The sequence below is a fragment of the Bacillus rossius genome (assembly GCF_032445375.1).
Source record: "Bacillus rossius redtenbacheri isolate Brsri chromosome 9 unlocalized genomic scaffold, Brsri_v3 Brsri_v3_scf9_2, whole genome shotgun sequence".
Classification (NCBI taxonomy): domain Eukaryota; kingdom Metazoa; phylum Arthropoda; class Insecta; order Phasmatodea; family Bacillidae; genus Bacillus; species Bacillus rossius.
In genome coordinates, this window is record NW_026962013.1 from 24,104,555 (window position 1) to 24,126,621 (window position 22,067).

Sequence of the window (22,067 nt, forward strand, 5' to 3'; positions counted from 1 at the left end):
TTGGTGATAGGCACGATTTTCAAGGCAGTCTCCCGTTATTATATGAAATGTGTTTTATTTTTATACAAAATGAAGCACGAATATGTTTTATATTTTTTGTGTGAGATACCAGTTGCAAAGACTTTGCAGTTTGATTTTATGGGTAGTGAATCAATGGTATAAAATAACTTCATTTATTTTTTCCTGATAACATCTTTTTGACATTAGTATAATTGAATCACTCGCCAAGCAGAGAACCTTATTTTTTGTAGTCACGAAAAAAATTGTTTGTATTCAATATCAGCTAATAACTTACTATTGCTTATGTCATCAAATACATTTACAGTACTGTTCAATTTGTACAAGCATGAGAAGTAAACAATAATTTCTGCAACAACGTTCTTCCGAAAGAAGGTATAAACCGATTTTAAAGGTGCGTCCCTATTTCTTAATTTTATTTTTTTAGTAATTAGAAAATAAAAATCGGTACTTTTCCGAATTTACTCATTGAGGCTGCGACCCAAATTTCAAGTTTCCAGCCCTTTTGGTAGTGGGTTGGAATTTTTATAGGCCAGTGTGTGAGCGAGTGAATTACTTTTTGCATATTCGAGCAATTCAAAACTTAGGCAATAAAGTTTAATTATAACAATTTCACGTAAGCTAGAAAGCTCAAAGGCTGGTAAAACAATAGAATTTTATTTCATATAATTCTAGATCAATTTCATCTAAGTATAACACACCCATTTAAACACATTTTATATACATAATAATTTTACTTCAGCAAGGTCTTCGGTTTCTTGTAACACAAATAAAATTACCTAAAAAAATTACTGGACATACTTACAAAAGTTTTTAGATTTATATTTGCCAAATAATTTAAATAAATCTAACTGAAAATGTAAGAACACAATATAAAGGTCTTTAAAATTGTATTTTGGAAAATTACCTGAATGTTTATTTGCTAAAACTCCCCATTTCACTTGTTCAAAAGTATTTACATGTATACATATGCGTGCGTGTGTGCGCGCACTTGGAACTTATGTTTCTTTGATCATTTATAGTTGCAAATAATGTAGCGGAAGTTAAATTGAAAAATATATAATTCTTTCTGGCCAATATTTGTTTACAAACATAATTTTACATGACCCCAGAAGAAAAATAAAAAAAAAGAATCGCCACTGCTTTGTAATTGTGTTTCTAATGAACTTGTGTAACTAACGAAAATGTTTAACTGCTCAAGGTTAGTGATACAATAAATGCTTGGGTAGTGAAAAATCTATTGTTAAAAACCAAAGGTAATTTTAAACGACTTTTAGTTAACCATTGTTCAACGACAGCATCGAGAGATTGGCCCTTATTTTTGTATCGTTATATACATAACTAAATCATTACGGGAGGAAGTTGCCATAGGCGGCTGGTCCTTCAGTTTCTATTTTTTTTTAAACATCTCTATAGAGTTGCAATAGTAACTATTAATATTTTGATCATAACTCATTTATGTAACATTACACCCAGAGGTATAGCCCATTCTACTAGAGCTAAAGTCGAGGTACAAATATAATTAAAGAAACACAATTAAATAAATTTATAGAAAATCATTATCATTTTGCAAATAAATTTTTTTTACAATAATTGAAATATTCTAATAAAATCTTAAACATTATTTATTTGTCTTGAATGTACGATTCTTGAATAGAAGTATAAATAATAATTTAATAATTTAAATTGATTTTGGAAGTTATATTATTATATGAAACCATTTTGCTATTATTGTAATACACCGTGATTGCAGGATTCATTCATGTGTTAAGGTAAAGAGTCATATCAAAATACATAATGAAGTCACTAAGATAATATGTGAAATAATGTTGTAATAAAATGTAATGTGCGACGTTAAGGTTAGATATTATAATCATATTTAGCACTTTAGTATTTCCAAAATAAGTTTTTTTTAAGACGCCCAACTATTATAATAAATCTCTATCTACCAAAACAATTCAGTAATTGTAGTTAGATGATTTTAAATAAAAAATATTCTATGAATAAATTTGTCACAAGTGAAGCATATTAATAATAATTTACATCACTGAAAAGCTGACAAATATATCTATAGAAATTGTCGACAACGTGAGACGGTTTTCAATTCATTGATTACTATTGCTGATACTAGTGTTGTGTTTTGACCGTTTCGAAGCGATAATATTCCCGCCTGAACTCCTGCGATATTAGAGCCATCTAGTGAGTAAACTCGGAACTAATCGGAGCTCTAGCGGCAAACTGTTGAACTCGTTCCTTTCGTCAGCGGCAAGTGACAGTTAAATCACAGTATTTAATACTCAGATTATTTAAATTCTGTACGTTGTATTAAAAAAATTACTAGACAGAATTGTTCATTATACCTCCTTTAAGTTGTGTGCAAAGTAACAGCCGTGTACCGTTAAAATATATACCTAATATTTAGTTTTGAAAATTTCAAAATTAAAATTAAATAAGAAAGCATTTTTTGAAAAAAAATTTATCGTCATATTTACAAAATTCAAAGTTTTATTTACAATTCTGTCTAGTATGTATTTTTTATCTACTACGATATTCATGGGAGAAATAATTTTCTTGGAGTCTGCAAAACTAAGGATCTTAGCCTTAAAACGGAAGTTTTTAAGAGTGATAACGTCCCGAAAGTGCAGTTGACGTGACCACTACTTACACACACTGGGCAAAGAGTGCTCCAAGATTCATTCGATGTCGGAGACTGAGGATCAAAACTGGATGTGCCAACTTTCTGTGTATAGTTAAAATAATTAAAAATAATTATTAATTCTGCAACTATGAAATACTTTAAACGGCAGATTCACCCGTTATCTATCTGCTAAAGCTTAACGTCTCGACATGGAAGTCATAATTTATTATCGTTATTTCCGCCCTGAATAAGTCAGAGTGCATGACGGGCCTGACGCGAGACTCGTCGTTTCAGCGGTGGAGCAGCTATGGGAACCATCGGTAGGGGAAATGGAAGTACCCCGAGGAAACTCAATGGCTGTTAATAAGTGGATTTAGTTTCTTGACTAATTTTTGTTGTTGTCAATTTAATTACATGTTGTCATAATCGATACTTGGTGTAAAATCTCTCGTAGTCTTGTTCTAGAGAGCTCGGTTAAGTTTCGAAACTAAATAATTTTTTTAAAATCGCTCATTTACCCTGATAGTACTGACTGACACAGAAAAACGGCAACTTTCGGCAAACAAATAAAAATAGAATACATGCAACCTCACAAAATTTTACTGACTGTAATTGAACTATTACATCTTGCCTTTTAAGGAACAACAATCCTAATTATCAATTTTATTTATCGGTTTGTGGGGCTGCCTCAAGAGTCTGGTTCATATGACTCTACTAAGGACGCCGGATGATTTGAAACACAGAACTGAAGACGAAATTCGTGGCAGCCCAGCCGAGATATTGCAACGATCAGTGGGGGACCTGAACAGATTAGAAGAAAGTCTGCAGGACGTAAATTTCATTGAAATAATTGTAAAAGTTCCAAAATTTCCCGTTTTTTTGGTGTCATCTTGTAGAGCGAAAAATTTGTCGGTAATCTTAAAAGTTACGCAATACGCACATATCACGTCAGTTATGATCACTGTAATATTTACAGGTTTTTTTTAACGGTCTTGAGTTGCAAAATTTGTGCAAACACTAATGAGGTTAAAGGAGGGGGGGGGGGGGGGGGGTGACAAACTAATTTGCCCCCAGGCACTTGTTTCTCTCGACAGCCCTGTGTGCCGGTTCCGAAGGTATAATGTTAAGGCCCCCGCCTACCTGGGAGCACAAAACGGTGTTGCGGAGCTTCAGAAATATCCAGGTTATTTAAACTGCTCTTAAGATATCAGAGTGGTGTCGATTTACGAACACCATTAAAGAATACACTGTGGGCGGATGATTAGTTCTGTTTCCGTATTTCGTTTTTAAACTTTTTTTTTTTTTAGAAGATTGACAATGCCTGAAACGTGTTTTTTGTAGAATAAATTTTGGACATGAACATCCGGTAGAGATTCTTGAAAGCACTCAAGAGACCTGTATTACACTTTTATATTATTTTCTCCACCATATCATGTTATGGTTACCGCTCAAATCTCATAGTTGCCCAATGCACGACGAGAATACTGCACGCCAGTTCAGAGCCCTTGCGCTTAGAGGCGAGACCGGGCTAGAAACATCAGCGATCGTCGCACTTATTCATCCCGTTTAACTAACTCAGATTCACCCTTAATTTGTTTCCCAGTAGCATACACCACGTTGCCCCCGTCCTTCGGACAGGCGGGCCATGCCAGAGATAAGGCTGGAACCATGAACTCTCACGCCACATGAACGCGAGCGACGCGACGCCTCAGCGATCAGTCGGATGTCGCGTGATCTAGTGGAGGTATTGCGTGTGGCTGGATCAGAGAAGTCGCACTTTGAGCAAATACGAGACAGCAGTGGAACTGTTTACTGTACTGCGATAACGGCAATATATGGCTGTGATAGAGGTTCGACAGGCTTACAGCCTCATTTTGTGTCCTGTTGCTAGGGAATACAATATACGAAGTGGCAGCAGCCTGATTCATGAACACTTTGTTACAAACTAAAAAAAAAAAAAAAAAAAAAAAAAAAAAACGCAAGAAAAATAAATGCAGGTCGTGGTTGTGACGGGGATGTAAACGCTATGCGCACAGTTTTATCTTTTGCGGGTCACACAAGCTGATGGCAAACTCTCTTACACAGTGGCGAGACATATCTGTAATTGACGCTACGACAATGCGCTCTGTGAGAATTTTGTGGAACTACTTGAATTTTACACGGCCCTTTAAATTACTTGCGAGCACCTATCAAGGCCTTGCCTCTTAAGTATTTCACACTCCATGCTGGTTATTCATTGTCTTGCTATTTGTAATGTTTGAAGGCTTTCCCTGGAAATTTAATACGATAGCTCTCTTGCATTTTGTTTTTCTCAAATTTTCTGTACAGATATTTTCTAAATACTAAACATCTTAGTGTTAGAAAGTGACATATTACAGCTCGAAGATAACGTTAGTGAATATCTCGCAAGAACATTTGTGACACTATCGGAATAAGTCAAGAAAGTGAAATAACCTACTTGGCCTGTAAGGCTGTTGGGTCAGCTACGTTTAAAAAATGGAATAATCGTAATGCTACCCAGAAAGGACGGTTCCTAAAATTACGAGCGCGTTTTTCTCCGGCGTCTGATCGAGGATGCGTGAACCTTGGGCCACTCGCGCGGTGGTGACGCGTTGCGTGGTGAATGCCATGGTTATCGTCGGTTCCAGAGGACAAGGTCGCTAAGTCTCGCCGCGTGAACAGCGACCCAGCCTCGCGGCGATCGCGAACGGTTGTTTGTTTAACTCGCGGCTCTGTGCTGCTCTGCGGTTGCGTCTCGGAACGAGACATCCGCCTTTCCCCGCCACTGCGCCTGTACTCCGGGTACGTCCAGTGGCGGATCCAGGATTTTGGTTTGGGAGGGGCTTGACCCAGCTGAGGCTAGGCTTTATCAAGGCAAACACTAAAACAATAGTGGACCCAGATGCTTTTGGAAGGAGCTTGAGCCCCTTAGCCCCCCCCCCCCCCCTCTCTGGATCCGCTACTGGGTGCGTCGGAGCGTTTACGCAAGTGCGTGGGAAAAATAACTTTATTTCTGAAACAAGCAGGTGCTGCGCATTGATATATTATTGTTTTTAATTTTTGTGGGGTTAATTTTTACAAATAAAACATGTCTCGGCGCAACATAATAAATTACAACTACTTAGATAAATTTTCTTATTACCGCAGTCAAGGTTTTTTATTTTTAAAAAACCTTGCCTTGAGCTTTATTTATAGTACTAACGAACGTAAGACGTATTGGAAATTGAAGCTGTTTGAACTCGAACGCTATGTCGGTCGGAATGAGTTGAATTCGTGGAAGTAGTAAGTCTTCACCGTTATGAGGTCCAATCAGAATTGTTGCTTCAATTAGATTGTTCATATTTTTTCTCTTCCAAACTACTAATCATGTGTCATTACATAAACTTTGGCTGATTGGTGTTTCGGAGTAATATAATTTGTACTCCAATTTTTAAATTCAGAATGTGTGACGGTAATCCGGTAGCATAGTGAATTAAGAAATTCCGTTGAATATTCACTACTTCATTTTGGTTTCCACGGTGGATTTGTATGTCACTGTTTCACCCGCGATTCTATTAAAAAGCAGTGACTAGTCTAATCTCCTTTCTCGCTCGGCGTTCCAGAGATAATTAGGTTCTAAACTACATATTTGCATAATGTGAATAAAATGTATAACAATTCTATTAAAAAACCCAACTTTTTTTCATTCCTAAAAATGATCAGACTCGTATATGTTTATTTCTAACCGAACACCATAATATCAATATTACTGCTTTGAAAATTACTTGACTTCCCGGGAATTTTCCACATTTTTAAAAAATTTTATCATAAAAATATTTAAAAAAAAAAAAAAACACTTGTATTGAAATGCAACGTTGTGTAATTTAAATTAAATCGATCGACTACTTTTCGATTTTTGCGAGAGCAACATATAGACTGTAAATATAGATAATATATGTGTATATATATAATATATATATAATCACATTTCTAGGAACATAACGGCCGTAATTTTTCACAAATCACTTCCACACTGTTACATAAAATATAATCATGGTAAATCTCGTTCGAGTTCGTTAATGAGCAATTCCCGACCAATGGGGTAGAAATGGGGAAGGTTTTTTGAAATGCAGAAAAATAGCTATAACTCCCATAATATGATGAATATCACATCCATTTGAACGTATTTTAACTCGGGGTAATACCAAAAAACTTTTGGGTAAATTCATTTTTGATACGATTAACTATAACAGCAAGGTGTGGAAAAAAGAAGGGTTGGAGGACAAAAAATTCATAACTCCCTTAGTAACCATACTATCGAATCCATTCGTTATTTTAAAATTGTTTTATTTTTATCTAAAACATTAATATAAAACAATTTTTGATAAAACGAGCCATTGCAGAAACGGTGCTAAATAAAACAGGGGTAGAATTTAAAAAAATCCTTAAATTATTATCTACAACTTTCGTCTGAAATAATTTTTATACGACCAACTATTACTGCAAGGGGTATAAAATAACACGAGTTGAAGGACAAAAACATTAATAACTCCCTTAGTAATTTCAATATTAAATCCGTTCCAATTGTTGTAAACCGTATAAATATTATTTAAAACTTTGGCTGAAACAATTTTTATGAAACGAATTATTACTGTAAAAAGGGTGTTGAAATTAAAAAAATTCAATACTTTCTTAGTATCAAATCCGTTCAGATTTATTTTAAACCATCTAATTATTATTTTAAATCTTTGTGCAAAGCAGATTTTTATACTACCACATTATTAGTGCAAATGATGATAAATAGTTTTCGAAGTTAAAAAAAATTAAATTGAAATATTACCTTAGTTGGCATGTAATTCATTCTAAGCTATACAATGTTGGATGCATTGAGTTAAAAAAAAGTCACGATACTTTCACTGCGTGGAAGTTGAGGTAAAAAAAAATTTAATCGATCATTTTGTAATATTGGAGAATATAAAATGTACATTAAGTTATTCAAATGTTCCAGAATTTCATAGAAGTTTGCAGAAATGTAGGTATCCAGAAGATACGCCTGTAGGCCGTGCCGAAATTTTTGTTACAATAATTGCAATTTTTTTTTAAATCTAACTGCACAATGACCGGGAAGTAGTTTAGCGCGGCCCATAGTTTACTTTCGATCACCCTGCTCTTGCAGTTCCTTTGCCCAGGGTTGTTGTGATGAGATGAGTGGGTAGCACAGTCAGGGAGGGGGGTGGGGGTGCTGGGTATGATCTTTGAATATATATACTGTATAGAAGTCGCCAGCCCAGGTTAAAATTTCTAATACGGTTTGAGGTAGTAGTTGGTTAATTCACCGCCGCAATCGCCACCATCTCTAGGGCATAGACTTGTGGTGGTCCCTAGCGGACAAGTGTCGAACTCTTCAAACACCCCTTCCCCACCCTCCCTCAAACACGCGTTGTCCTCCATCCACCCTCTACTCCACCTCTCATCCTTACAGTTTTGTAACGCACAAACTCCCGTTGAACGACCTTGAGCTGCAGTGAATTTTGGGTTGGGGGTGCCGGGAATGACAGCGGGCGACAGTGCTGCGCTCTAACGTGTAAATAACAACCTAAGACGATACAGGCCGTTACGGCAGCGCACTGCAGCGGTGAAGTTCCCAAGCTGCTGCTCATACGCTCCTGAAAAACGTCGAGTAAATCCTATCCACTCGCGACTTTTATGCAGTATATATATTCAAAGGTATGATGCAGTCCGCGGAGGAGCCTCCGCGCCGTTGAGACATGACTGACTGCTTTCCCGTCGCACGGGCGTTGCGGAGCGGCAGGTCGGTGCAGGGTGACGGGAGCTTGTTTCCCCAGCGAGCCCGCGCGCACGGCCATTAGCAAACAATCGTGGGTGCCGACACTGCTGACACTATGCTGCCCGGAGTTCAACGGGCTGATGTCGTTGTTGCCGGCCGCAGCACAGAACGCTCGGTGCTTGGAGCTTTTTTGTTCGCTTGTTTTTCTATGTGTAAACATATTGGCTCTCGGTGTACGGCATTTGGTAGGAGAAATTTCGTGAATGGATGCTGCCATTTGTGGAAGTCTCAGAAACATCGAAAATATGCCGGATCCGCGTGATTCATACGTACATATTAACTTTCGCGAACGCCGGGGGATATACTAAGCGTATTGGTGTTCCATACCAAACTTCACAATAGTAAAACTATCCTTTGACACTTTGTTATAATTTATAGTAATAAACAGAAAATGAAAACTTAAAAAGTACACATGACAATTTTGACATCCTTAGTTAAAATTTAATGTAGGGATAGTGCAGCATTCGTCGTAATGTGGACAGTAGACACTCGAAAGATTTTGAACCTAACCTACATTTATATTCGACGCCAGTTGCGTGATGGAATTTTTACTGTTATATCTTAAATGTTGAATCAGCTCAGTTAGGTTAAGGTTGGTTTGTGGGAATTGTTTACAGGCTGATTTAATTTATTTAAGCAAAAGCAAATATACATAACATTTACTTAGTGTAATTTTTTTTAATGTTTCGGGTTAGTTTTGTTTTAATAGGTTTATTGGACTGTAACTTTTAATTTGAAAAATACTTGAATTATCGGTTATGTTCGTAATGCTTTAGAGAACCAACAAAATGTTAAATATCTTTAACGCAATGTTGGTTCCTACAGAATTTTCCTGGATAATAAATTAGATATTTTTTTTTAAGTTGCGTTTATTAGTTATGTCCAAGTTTACAAAATGTATTCCAGGATAGTTTCACTACCTAAAGTATACATTGTACTTAGTACATCACGTGGGTCCCTCATCTTGACGACTCAAACTCGTAGGTATAGCAGTTTCTGCATGCTTGTGCATTGTACTTTCAACCTGTAAAATTCCGTTCTGTAATACGCGCTTATTTCATTACATTTCTGGTGCATACTGAACTCTTTCACCCTCAACCCTTTTAAAGAAGTATAACCTCAAAAACGCATACGTTGAAAATTTATTTAGTCTAGGGGAAAATGTCTCAGGTCCAGTGTTGAGGCATATGTGTGTGACGCGTTTTTGTACTCCCGTTCGGCTAGCCTTGAGAAATCCATTGTACCATCCTGTTTAACAAAATTATAATTAGATTGTTCAAAGGAGAAAGTTTATACAATTTTTCCCGAAAGTATATTTCTCACGCCCCGCATTATGTTCAAGAATTCTATTTTAAATTTTGTGTCCCTGTTTCGTATTGTGTTTTTCTGCAACATGATAAACGTGAATTCGCTTGTTTCCTAGTTCAGATGTTTACACATAATTGGCGAGTACTGAAAGACTAATCTTTAATTATTTGTAAGTCGCCCTGAATTCTACGTACCTATATCAAGGATATTATAGGGAAAAACTAGATGTGTTGTAAAACCACTATTACATTTGAGCGAGTTTGATATCTATTCGTTTAGTGGAAAAACCTCGTATGCATGTTAATGCATTGTTCCTCGCTCATAAAGTGTCTCTTACTTACACCTGCTTACTCACTCACAATAGGTTTCTTGTGAGGTCGTGTTTGTGGTTATTTGTATTTATGGTTATTTTTATTGTGTTATTTCCGTATTTTCGCTTTTTAAAAACCAACTGAAACAGTAACCTAATATTTTTTCAAACCTAAAATGTTGAACACAGCAAGCTGGCGAGTCGTTGAGGCTGGCGATCTCTGTCTGCTTCCACATGATGGTTCAGTTTTTGCGTAATTATGTTGCTAGTTCAGTGATGGCGCACTCGGTTCCACCTGGCAGTTGTAACCGTGGACGCTGACGGCAAGTGGTGGTGGCTGCTGCAGGGCATGGCGTTCACCCTGGAGGAGCGCCAACTGCTGGGGATCCACGGCCTGATCCCGCCCCGCTTCAAGACCCAGGAGGAGCAGCTCGAGCTGTGCAGGATCAATGTGGAGCGCTATCCGGAGGACCTCAACAAGTACATCTACCTCATGGGGCTGCAGGTGCATGTCGCATGTCCTTGTGGACTTGCGTGATATAAAATTAGTGCATTTGAACTGCTGTACGGAGTAAAATATAAATTGTTATGCATATATCAGTAGATACATGCAATATTCACACCAGTTTGTTACAAATATATGTGGGATGGTCTAGAATTGAAACTTCTTTTTGTACCTACAATCTAGAAGATGCCCAGTGTGTGCACAGTATTGGTGCAGACTCGAGTTTTGATCCCATCACTGATGGTTTGTGATTGTATTTTGAACAGAAATTCTACCAGAAGATGCCTTAATGTTTTGAAATAAAATATGAATCTGTGTGTGTGTGTGTGTGTGTGTATGTATTTATATATAGTATGTGTGGTGTTTGTATGTATGTTTGTATGTGTGATGTTTGTATGTGTGTTTGTATCACCTTTCTGTAATTATCGCAGGTGTAATATCTCTTATACCTCCGGAACACTACTTGACTTCACTATGTTCAGAACAGTGACAGTGTGCCAATGACTCTTAATTGTCATAAATAAATTAGATACAATATAATAGGTAGATTTACAAAGGACAAGAATTGAATAAGAAATTTGCATTCGATTTATCCCTCCAAATATTGTAAGATTAAAAATAATAATATTTTTTGAGAGGTGTTAGTTTTAAAATTGTTCCTGCGATGTCCAAATGCTTGATTGTGCAGGATCGCAACGAGCGCCTGTTCTATCGCTTCATGTCTGAGAACGTGGAGCAGTTGATGCCCATTGTGTACACCCCGACGGTGGGCCTGGCCTGCCAGAAGTTCGGTCTCATCTACAGGCGACCCAGGGGCCTCTTCATCACCATCCACGACAAGGGCCACGTCTACGACATTCTGCGCAACTGGTGAGGACACCGTTTCCTTCATCCACAGTGTGTGTGTTTGTGTTGAGATTACAGCAAGTGCATAGTGCTTCTGTACACGCAAAATATTATATTATACGTAGCTTTTCCATTAAAATTTACTGCTGGTTGAATTGTAACTGTAAGGCACAACTGTTTGTGAAACATTGGAATTGGTCATGTTTTAATATGTGTTGTTAATAAGTACATGTTTGTTTAGCTTTACAAATTTTTTTCTCGATAAAGGGAACCCTGTGCTGCATGGTAACGAAGTTATTGATTCACTATACCATTGTTTTTTATTAATGTATTTAATTTTAAGTTTCATTCTTGTATTAATGTGTCTAAGAAGGAAGGTCATTAGACACACACACACACACACACAGCTAACTCAATACGGGACAAATGTGGTAAGAAATGGTCAAAGGCCTATATTAAGTACATATCCCAACATTTCCTAGAGATTTTGTGAATCCATGGGAAAATTAATCCAGGATTGGAATCAGGCTCCTCTCGGATGTTAGGTCTATACTTCACCATTATGCCAACCTGCTCAGCGGTGCTTGAACCTTGGCAGAACAGCTGGGGAAGTAAAGGTGCAGGTGCGCAACACCAAGTGCAGCGGAAATTTGTAAATGCAAGTTAGTACAGTACTCAAAGCCTTGTCAGATGCACTTCGCCACTAGTAATGTGTACAGACAAAAAATATTGCTGCTCAGTCACGTTATACCATTTAATGGATTGAAATGATAATTTCAATTTTGAGGTTTTTCTTTTTTACTTAAATTTCCCTTCAAAACCTAAGGTGTTAAGAGAACAATTTTTCAAAATTCATTGCCAAAAATTTCCTATACCGCAGACAGGAGGTTAAGATCGGCGCTGTGTAGAGAGTGGTAACTGACTGTAAATGGTATACCGCAGCGATGAGAACCTTGTGAACCGAACGAAAGGCGCAGGGTTGGGTTGATTTGCGTGGCAGGCCCGAGTCGGACGTGCGTGCGATCGTGGTGACGGACGGTGAGAGGATCCTCGGCCTGGGCGACCTGGGTGCCTACGGCATGGGCATCCCCGTGGGCAAGCTGGCGCTGTACACGGCGCTGGCCGACATCAAGCCCTACCAGTGCCTGCCCGTCACGCTGGATGTGGGCACCAACACTCAGGTGCGCCGTGGCCCCTTCCAACCTCTCACTTTTAAAAAAAAAAAATTTCCTAGGGAATGTTTATGCTAACTTTAACACTTAAAATTCGTATCTTAAACTTTTCTTTCATCAAAAGTTATATGACACTATTAAAAATGTTCATAACCTGACAATGAAATTGTAAACATTCCAAGGACAAGCTCTGACTTATTTATTGTAATTTTTTTTGCAACTGTGTCATTTTGTTTGTATGAACGCCCCTCCTGAAAAGTCTGCTCCATTCTCAACAAAATATCCTGACGCCGACTAGGAATTAAGGTCAATTAATAGTCTTAATTAGCATAGTTACGTAACAGTGCACCTACACGGAGGTGTGGCCAGGAGGTGACCCACAATGCATGCAAGTGTGTGGGTGGAGATGCAATATTCTAGGGACTGCATTCCCTACATTAGTTTATTTTTAAATAAAATTCTAATTACAGTTAACTTTACAGTAGTAGTAAGCCTCTCATAGTTTAAATAAACAAGAGGGTAACTCCTTCAAAATATATAAATGACATGTACCATTATTTTATTTATTTATTTATTTAAATTTTTTTTCATGCCCACCAACAGTCCATGGACTTAAGCGATAGGCCTGACATACATAAAATAACAATAAAGAAACACGAAAGAAAGGACAAGAACATACAAACAAACAGACAGCACAAGGACAAATATAATACATAAAATAATATTAGTATAAAGTAATAAAATAGTAAGCAGCAACACACAATTTAATAGATATATCTAAATATATATATCTAAATATATATAACTCAAAGGTGACTGACTGACATAGTGATCTATCAACGCACAGCCCAAACCACTGGACGGATCGGGATGAAATTTGGCATGCAGGTAGATATGACGTAGGCATCCGCTAAGAAAGGATTTTGATTAATTCTACCCCCAAGGGGATAAAATACCACTCACTGACTCACTCATCAAGAGATCTCTAAAACTATACACCCGATTGACTTTAAATTTAGCATAGTTACTCATTTTGTGATGTGGACGCTCACTAAGAACGGATTCTGCGGAAATTCGATCCCAAGGGGAGTTTCGGGGGAGTAATATATCAAAATTTCCAGTTTTTGGTAGGAAATCACCATGGCAACGGCTGTTGCTTTGTTGATGCTTCATTCGTCTCTATGGCAACGACTATTTCATTGTTAGTGCAGTCCTCATCACCGTTGAAAGTTTGGCGGGTACTTTAAACTTCACAGTAATGTACCTTATGTTACGCAGGATGACATTTTCCGAAAATTAGATCCCATGGGTGGTTAAAACCAGGCAACAGTGGGTACTTTGTCTGCATGAGAACAGGATTTTGCATTGTTCATGCCTTCTGCGTCTCCGTGGCAACGGGCATCGCGCGGCAGTGGCGTACCCACAAGGAGGGGCATGTATAATGAGCGGTGCAAGAGTGATCTGCCTGTAGACTTCCGTAGCGAAGTACGGGTACATCAGTTGTACGTTGCGTGCACGAGTCTGGAAACCATCGGTGCTATTCATTTTCTCTCCGGTACATTATACAGCATTGTAATAAATTTTCACTCAATTTTTTTTATTTACCATTACTGTAAATGGGAGATGTGGCTTAATTTTTTTCCATTAGTATAGCCGTGCGAAGCCGGGTCGGGCAGCTAGTTACTAATATAAACTTGAAAGTGAAAAAATTCTAAATATAATAATACCACACAGAATAAGGCTAACAGAAATAGTAGGGGTAGATATTGTTAAGGTTCTTGCTGACAGAGAAACATGATGTGAAGTCACACACATACTAGAAAAATACTGAGCAAATACATTGGATAGTGTAACAGAATCACTTGAAACCTAACCATCGATTTTTAGTGAGAGGTGATCATAATACCCATTTTTCATAATTTTCACAACGCCAAAAGTTTTTTGGATTGTTTTTGAAATTATTGCATAATGAATCATTACTGTAATAATAATTACTGTAATATACCTACACTTTTTAATGCAAATCAAAATAGGTATATTTCTTAAAGGCTAGGTAGTTAAGCAACTTAATTATCCATGTCAAATTTTAAAATATTCTAAAGAAATATTTTATTTAAGTTTTGGCAAATATTCTTTTATTGGAATTTATTTTCTTGGCCTTATAATAATCAAGTAATTTTCTTTGCCCCTTTCAAACTAATTGGTTTTAAGAAACTATTCCTAACTACCAAACATTGCTTATATAATCTAAAGAATGACAGTAAAAAGTTAATACTTGTTTTAACAATACATTTATTACATTTTGGTGGAGAAAAGTATCGGGACAAGTGGAATCATTCTTTGTGATCTTGAAGAATCTTGGTGGTAAATAATGTTTTGTATACAGCTTACAATTATAACTAAATATTATAAATAATAGGTTAAGTGGTATTTTTTTTTTAGTTACAGCATAAGTGAGTTGCCTGTCTAAAGGCTCAGCGGTGTGTTGCAGAAACTGCTAGACGACCCACTGTACATAGGGCTGCGACAGAAACGGGTCACAGGGCAGGAGTACGATGATTTCATCGATGAGTTCATGCAGGCAGTTGTAAGGCGCTATGGCCAGAATACGCTTATACAGGTTTGTGATGTTTTTATTTATTTGATATTTAATCGCTGGCTAATCCCCATACTCTCCATATTCAGGGCTAATCCCCATACTCTCCATATTCAGCCACTGCTCCATTAGCGAGTCTCACTCGACATTGCATCCTGGCGATGGTAGATGCCTATAGGCTTCCAGTACAGAAATATGTCATTGAGATATAAATCATTTGAATATTGCTTATTTTTGTAAATTATCTTGAGCTTTTGCACATCACCATGTGAAAATATGTTATTGATAATTAGAGAAATTTCCTGGTAATTTATGTTTGCACTTAACTTTATCAAAAATTCTGTAATAATGTAAACAGTGGCATACCAGGGGAGGAGATAGATGGGGAGGGGATATCCCCTCCACCCTTCGAAAGCCTAAAAAATCTTATCCTTTCCCTCTTCACCAAAAATAATGTACACTCCTGATTGTGAAGGCGACTTCTTTCGATGTTGTTATGCATTTCAGTTTGAAGACTTCGCCAACCACAATGCATTCAGATTTCTGGACAAATATCGAGACAAGTACTGCACGTTCAACGATGACATCCAGGGAACGGCTTCAGTGGCAGTTGCTGGTCTGCTGGCCTCTTTGCGCATCACCAAGACTACCCTCTCGCAGAACGTTATTCTTTTCCAAGGGGCTGGTGAGGTGAGTCATCTCGAACATGGCGTGAGTTGTGGATGTTCATTGGTTTGTAATGAAAGCATCCTCACTGGTTCAGTTACTAGTTTACGTATCGCTTTTCTACTGCTTCATTTTGAAACTACAATAAGAAGAAATCAGTATTATCTTTGAAATATTTGTGCAATGGGATTGCATGACTTGATGTAAGTTTTTGGACAAACGCCATTGCTAAGAACTTTTTCTGTTGAAGAAAAACAAAAAACTAAAAATAAAGAAAATAAATAAAACCCAAAAAAGACAAAAAAACACAAAATTAAGCAAAAAAATTGCTGTTGTCAACAAGGATATAAACAGCACAAAATATTCCGTAACAGGAATATGGTCAACAATACAAAGAAAAACAAAATGTTTTTTTGTCTTTTTTTTGGGTTTTATTTATTTATTTTCTTTATTTTTATTTTTTATTTTTTTCTTTAACAGAAAAAGTTCTTAGCAATGGCGTATGTGCAAAAACTAACATCAAGTCAAGAAATCAGTAATTGTTTCAAATTCCCGTCTGCTCGCGGTTTTCCGCGGAGTCCTGACATCGCACTACAGGCAAATTTTGGTATCGTTTCCCCAGTTCTCTTGTACTGAATTGTTGAGGCTATCTGTCTGTAATGATCTAAACCACACGAAAAGCTGGGACCACGGAATACCCTAAAGCAGTGGTTCCCAAACTTTTTCAACTGGCGACCCACCTTTCCTTACAGGAATACCTCCACGGTCTATCGGTCCATGGTGGAGTAAAAAAAACCTTATTTGTATTGTATCCCTTCCTTATTTACAATATATAATTAACCATCAAATATTGCAAATATATATATATATACATGTATCTGCTTTTTTAAAGATACCGAATTGATTATTGATAAACAATTTGTGTTCTGATTTGAAAATGGTTGACAAAATATAAGCACTTTGTAGCAAAACAGTTATTTATTTAACAATAGATATGTGTTTTTCGATTTGTGTCGTTTTTTTCTTATCATTTCTGATGGTTTATTCGATGGTTTCTGGTAGTTTTAGGATCGAGTCGCGACCCACCTGTAACCCTTCTGCGACCCACCGTTTGGGAACCAGTGCCCTAAAGCACCTGTTGCCCAGGCGGTGAGGAGCGTGAACTGTCTGGCCTTGTGCAGGCGTCCCTGGGCATCGCCGACCTGTGCGTCATGGCCATGCGGAAGGAAGGCACCTCGGAGGAGGACGCGCGGGGCAGGATATGGATGGTGGACTCCAAGGGCCTGATAGTGAAGGACCGGCCGGAGGGAGGCGTGGCCGGCCACAAGGTGTACTATGCCAAGGCCCATCCCCCCATGAAGGACCTGGAGGAGATTGTGAAGAAGATCAAGCCGACTGTCCTCATCGGTGAGTACCTGCAGTTTGTTCGTGCAAGTTCAGGGCGTTTTGGTAACATGTTGACTTCCTGTGGAAGTCTGGCAATTCTAGTTTACTGGCAATTATAGTTTACTGGCAATTATAGTTTACTGGCAATTATAGTTTACTGGCAATTGTAGTTTACTGGCAATTGTAGTTTACTGGCAATTGTAGTTTACTGGCAATTGTAGTTTACTGGCAATTGTAGTTTACTGGCAATTGTAGTTTACTGGCAATTGTAGTTTACTGGCAATTGTAGTTTACTGGCAATTGTAGTTTACTGGCAATTGTAGTTTACTGGCAATTGTAGTTTACTGGCAATTGTAGTTTACTGGCAATTGTAGTTTACTGGCAATTGTAGTTTACTGGCAATTGTAGTTTACTGGCAATTGTAGTTTACTGGCAATTGTAGTTTACTCATATAAATAAATGCTAGCTATTATTTTGTTAACATTGTTTCAGTAATCGAGGACATACGTTAAAGGTGTTTTGAGTAAATCACCTTTTAAGGTTATTAACTACTGTTTTTCTTGACATGAAAATTTTTTTAACAACATAAAACATAATAAAAACAAAAACGAAAAAAAAATCCTGTTTTATTCAAATTGTGAATGATTTGAATGAAGTAAAGCATGTCAGTTGTTATCCAAATTATGAGATGTGTTGATTTAGGCAATATAACAACATGGTGGCCCTTGTAAATAATTCATACAAAAATATATGCTGATCACTTCAATTTTTTGAGTATTATAGAGATTTTCAAATGTAGGAATTCGGTTGGTTTGTTGATTTTGTATTGAACATTTGTTAAGTACATTTTGCCTAAATTATTATTTTGTTATCAGCATTATTGGTTGCTACCTAGTTCAATATTGTCCCTCATGCAGCTCCTAAAATAATACTGAACTGGTTGTGGTTATAGGTGCTGCTGCTATTGGGGGCGTGTTCACTCCCCGGCTTCTGAAGGAGATTGCTGCCATAAACCAGAGGCCAATCATATTCGCTCTCAGCAACCCCACCCACAAGGCAGAGTGCACTGCTGAGCAAGCATACACCCACACGGAGGTGAGGGAAATTAGGCTGTGTAACTCTTAGAGCTACCTTTACCAACTTGCACTCAATTTCAAGTTTCTTTTTTATCTACAGCAGGCACACGTCCAGACATTATCTAGAGGGAAAATGCTGTTATGTTACAAAGAAGATCGATACTTTTAACATTTATTAAACGTAATTTTAATGTTCCTTATTTTCATTCACAACTTATGTGTTTTTAAAAGGTTATAAAATATGATTTTTGTTCAGTAATTATTTACAGTGATAAAATATCTTAACAACAGATACATACAAAATGTATCCTCAATACAGACTAACATAACACCTATAATTAAAAATATAACATTCAAAGAATGGTTGTGGCTGCTTTCTTAAAATTTTAGAGCAATTTTACCACGTGGCATTGTGGCAATGGCGTGCCTCTCCCATTTACTTATTAAGTATTATGTTTTTTTTTATTTTACCAACACTAGTTTTATTTGATTATGTTTAGAACTTATTTTATTTAATTTGTTTAGATTTATTTTTATACTCACCTTAAATTTGATTCAGAATGATAAAAGTTAACAATGATTTATAAAAAAAGCTGGAATGTACTAAAATATGTATAACTGCTTTCAGTTACATTCTTTATTAAATGTCTTCAAGATTTAATACAGCTCACTATGCCATCTTTGTCGCTGTTCTCTCCTGCATGCCATTTGTTGCCAACCCTCAAACACTAACTGCCAAACAAAAAGTTTCACTTCATTAGTTAAATTTTTGTAGATTTAAATATTTGATGCTCAATACTAGGGATGGGACGAATCCACATTTTGGTCGAATCCGAATCCTTGTTCGAATCCTCAGTGTTTGTCATCGAATCTCGAATCCCAGTCCCACACTAAACTTCACCACATGTTATTAAAAAAAATCACACATTTATTATAAAAATTATTTAGGCCTATGTATTAAAAAAAAATCACATGTGTATTTATAAAATTATAAAATAAGTGCATAGTGTATACACCTGATATAAAATAGAGACAAATAACCTCAAAAACCACACACGTAAGTTTGTATCCGTCTAATTCTCTGTTAAATTAATCCTTCCTATGCTTTCAATAAAATACGTTTGTATAACAGACACCATTTTAAAAAAGTTATGTTTTTTTCTGCAATATTATATTATTGAAGGTTGGAAATGATGGATTAGTTATGCTAATTGAGAAAATGCAGCATAGTTTATCTTATGTTTGTGCTATTTCCATTACCTTTATAATATAGTTTAGGTATACAATTTTCTAGAGCTGGACAAACCTCAGTTCTCTGGTTTCGAACCGAGCAGAACCGAACCTCATACAGAAATAATTGTTTCGAATTAAAATGAACCGATGACCAGCATTTTGGTCTTTGAGAGGTGAGAAAGAAAGGTTCTCCAGCCATATGTAAAATTAAAACATATAGCTTAGCTTATATATATACCAACTTTTAATTCATGAAGAAGTTCCATCTAAATTTAAATAAGACTATCTTCCTTACTCAGTGTACACTAACCTACATTAAAAAAAATATAATATTATAAAGATGACGAACATTCAGCATAAGGCCACATAACATATTTTTGTGGTAGACATAACCTAACATTTTTAATAAGTAAAACCTTTTAAAAGGACATTAAAAAAAAGTCGAATGTGAATCAAGTTACCTATCTACATTACAAAACCCGCTGACTGCAGTTTTTGTTTTCTTGGAAGAATGCTGCTCGTCAGAAGAAACTATAGACATTTTTGGGGTGGTTCTGGGTCATCTGGGTCGTCATTATCTTTTCTCCATTTGGAAAACTTAACGACGTAAGCCTGCTCATCACAAATCACCTCAAGAACAATAATATTGTAAACGTAACGTAAGTAGAGCTGTAGCAAACCGTATGTATTCGTTACTGAGTAACGGGTGCGGCATCTAGTAACGAGTAACGAAACGTTACAAACGAATGCATTTCGTTACTCGCATCTTTCGTATGTTTCACGCATGCGCGCGCGTATTCGTTACAAAGAACGATGTTTGTTTATTAATAAAAGTATAATTTGGAAATTCGTCGTCCAAGTTTTTTACTGTTTATTAAAGGTACTGTGTGTGTAGACAAAGTTTTAGATTCGAACAGAAACAACGTATGAAAGTATTTTTTACAAATTATAAATATGTATGTTTTTGTTTTTTATAATCGCGTATTTTCACGTTTTATGTTCTTATCTTAAAATATATATTATAATAAAGCCGCTCTAATGAGAGTTAATTGTTTCTTGGTTAACAAAAGCTGTTAATCATCAAATATTTTTAATTGTTTATATTCGATTTATTTTTATTTACGCGACGTCATACTGTACGCGTACGAAATACGACTCGATTAGATGCTGTTACATAACATAGCATGTGCCATGTCATGCGGTATCAGAAGTAACGAGTAACGATACGAAAGTAACGAGTACTAATTGTTATAGTAACGAATACATACGGGTACACATTTTTTCGTTACTTTTACACCTCTAAACGTAAGAAGTGTGGTTATAGAAATTTGCGTCGGAAAAAATAGAACACGAGAAATAATGATGGCTGCCACGACTACGCTAGTCAACTTAGTACCGTACTGTAAAATTTACTGGATCAGTGTGCTTTTAATACACAAGATTAAATTAATATTTTCAGTACCTGACTGTTATAACCAAAAAGGCCAAAGAAAAGAAATACATCCCAGTAATTTAAAATACGTAATTTACGTAATCATTTCCTACCGCATTTGTCTTGTGTTAACTTGATCACGTTAGTTTTGCCGAAATACGAGAGTTCTCGTACATGCACTTTAGTTTAACGTATGGGGTACGCAATCTTTGGTGATTTTACAACACTTCTCGTACACACACTATAGTTAAAGGTATAACATACAATAACTTTGGCATTTGTACGATAGTTTATATTACGTAGTACGAGAAATGCATACAAAATTCTCTAAAGTAAACAAAAAACAAAGCGCGCCTACATGAAAAAATGCTATGCGAGTTATGCGACGATTAATAATTTTTATTTTGTCTGCGCTTGAAACTGTTGAGGCGACTATTATGCGATAAAAGTCGGAATATTACAAGTAATGGAATTTTGTTGTGCTGTTTTGTGAATGGTCTCAAATGGAGGTTAGAAAATTAGAAAAACTTAATTTTATTTAAACAAACGTTCGGTTTTTCGAATATATTTTAAGAGGTTTCGAACCGAAACGAACCGAACGTAAGGGTTCGGTTCGGTTCGAAATTTTCGAACTTCGCCCAGCACTACAATTTTCAATTACTACCTAAAACTCTTAAAAACCCACCTCGAATCCAACCTCGAATCCCACCTCGGATCCTACGAATCCTCGAATCCATAGGATTCTGTATATTCGACGAATCCAAGATTCGAGAATCCCATCCCTACTCAATACCCATTACATAATATATATTTTGTGCAGCATAATACTAGACTGCAAAAGTGTCAGATTTTTATATTAATTAATTTGTAATGTCTTTAATGTATTTAACACAGTGAAAAAAAACTACTCTAGCATGTAAAAAAACACACTAATAATATTAGAATGAGTTCAAAGGATCATTGCGAAAAGAAATTCCATTTCTCCACCTCCCCGGTGACTTTTCATAAATTTTAATAAACTTACTGAATTTTATATTATGGTTAAATGAAACAA

General features: G+C 36.5%; 1 protein-coding gene across 3 annotated transcripts in view; it reads left to right on the forward strand.

Annotated features, from left to right (window-relative positions):
• The window catches only part of LOC134542962 (NADP-dependent malic enzyme-like), a 65,849-nt gene that overhangs the window by 35,364 nt on the left and 8,418 nt on the right, over positions 1-22,067 (forward strand). For all 3 annotated transcript variants that reach the window (XM_063387591.1, XM_063387589.1, XM_063387590.1), the window contains 7 exons: positions 10,448-10,606; positions 11,295-11,476; positions 12,453-12,633; positions 15,116-15,244; positions 15,728-15,910; positions 17,068-17,293; positions 18,225-18,367. In XM_063387591.1, coding sequence (XP_063243661.1) covers positions 10,448-10,606; positions 11,295-11,476; positions 12,453-12,633; positions 15,116-15,244; positions 15,728-15,910; positions 17,068-17,293; positions 18,225-18,367 — 1,203 coding nt within the window. The remainder of the gene's footprint in view (positions 1-10,447; positions 10,607-11,294; positions 11,477-12,452; positions 12,634-15,115; positions 15,245-15,727; positions 15,911-17,067; positions 17,294-18,224; positions 18,368-22,067) is intronic.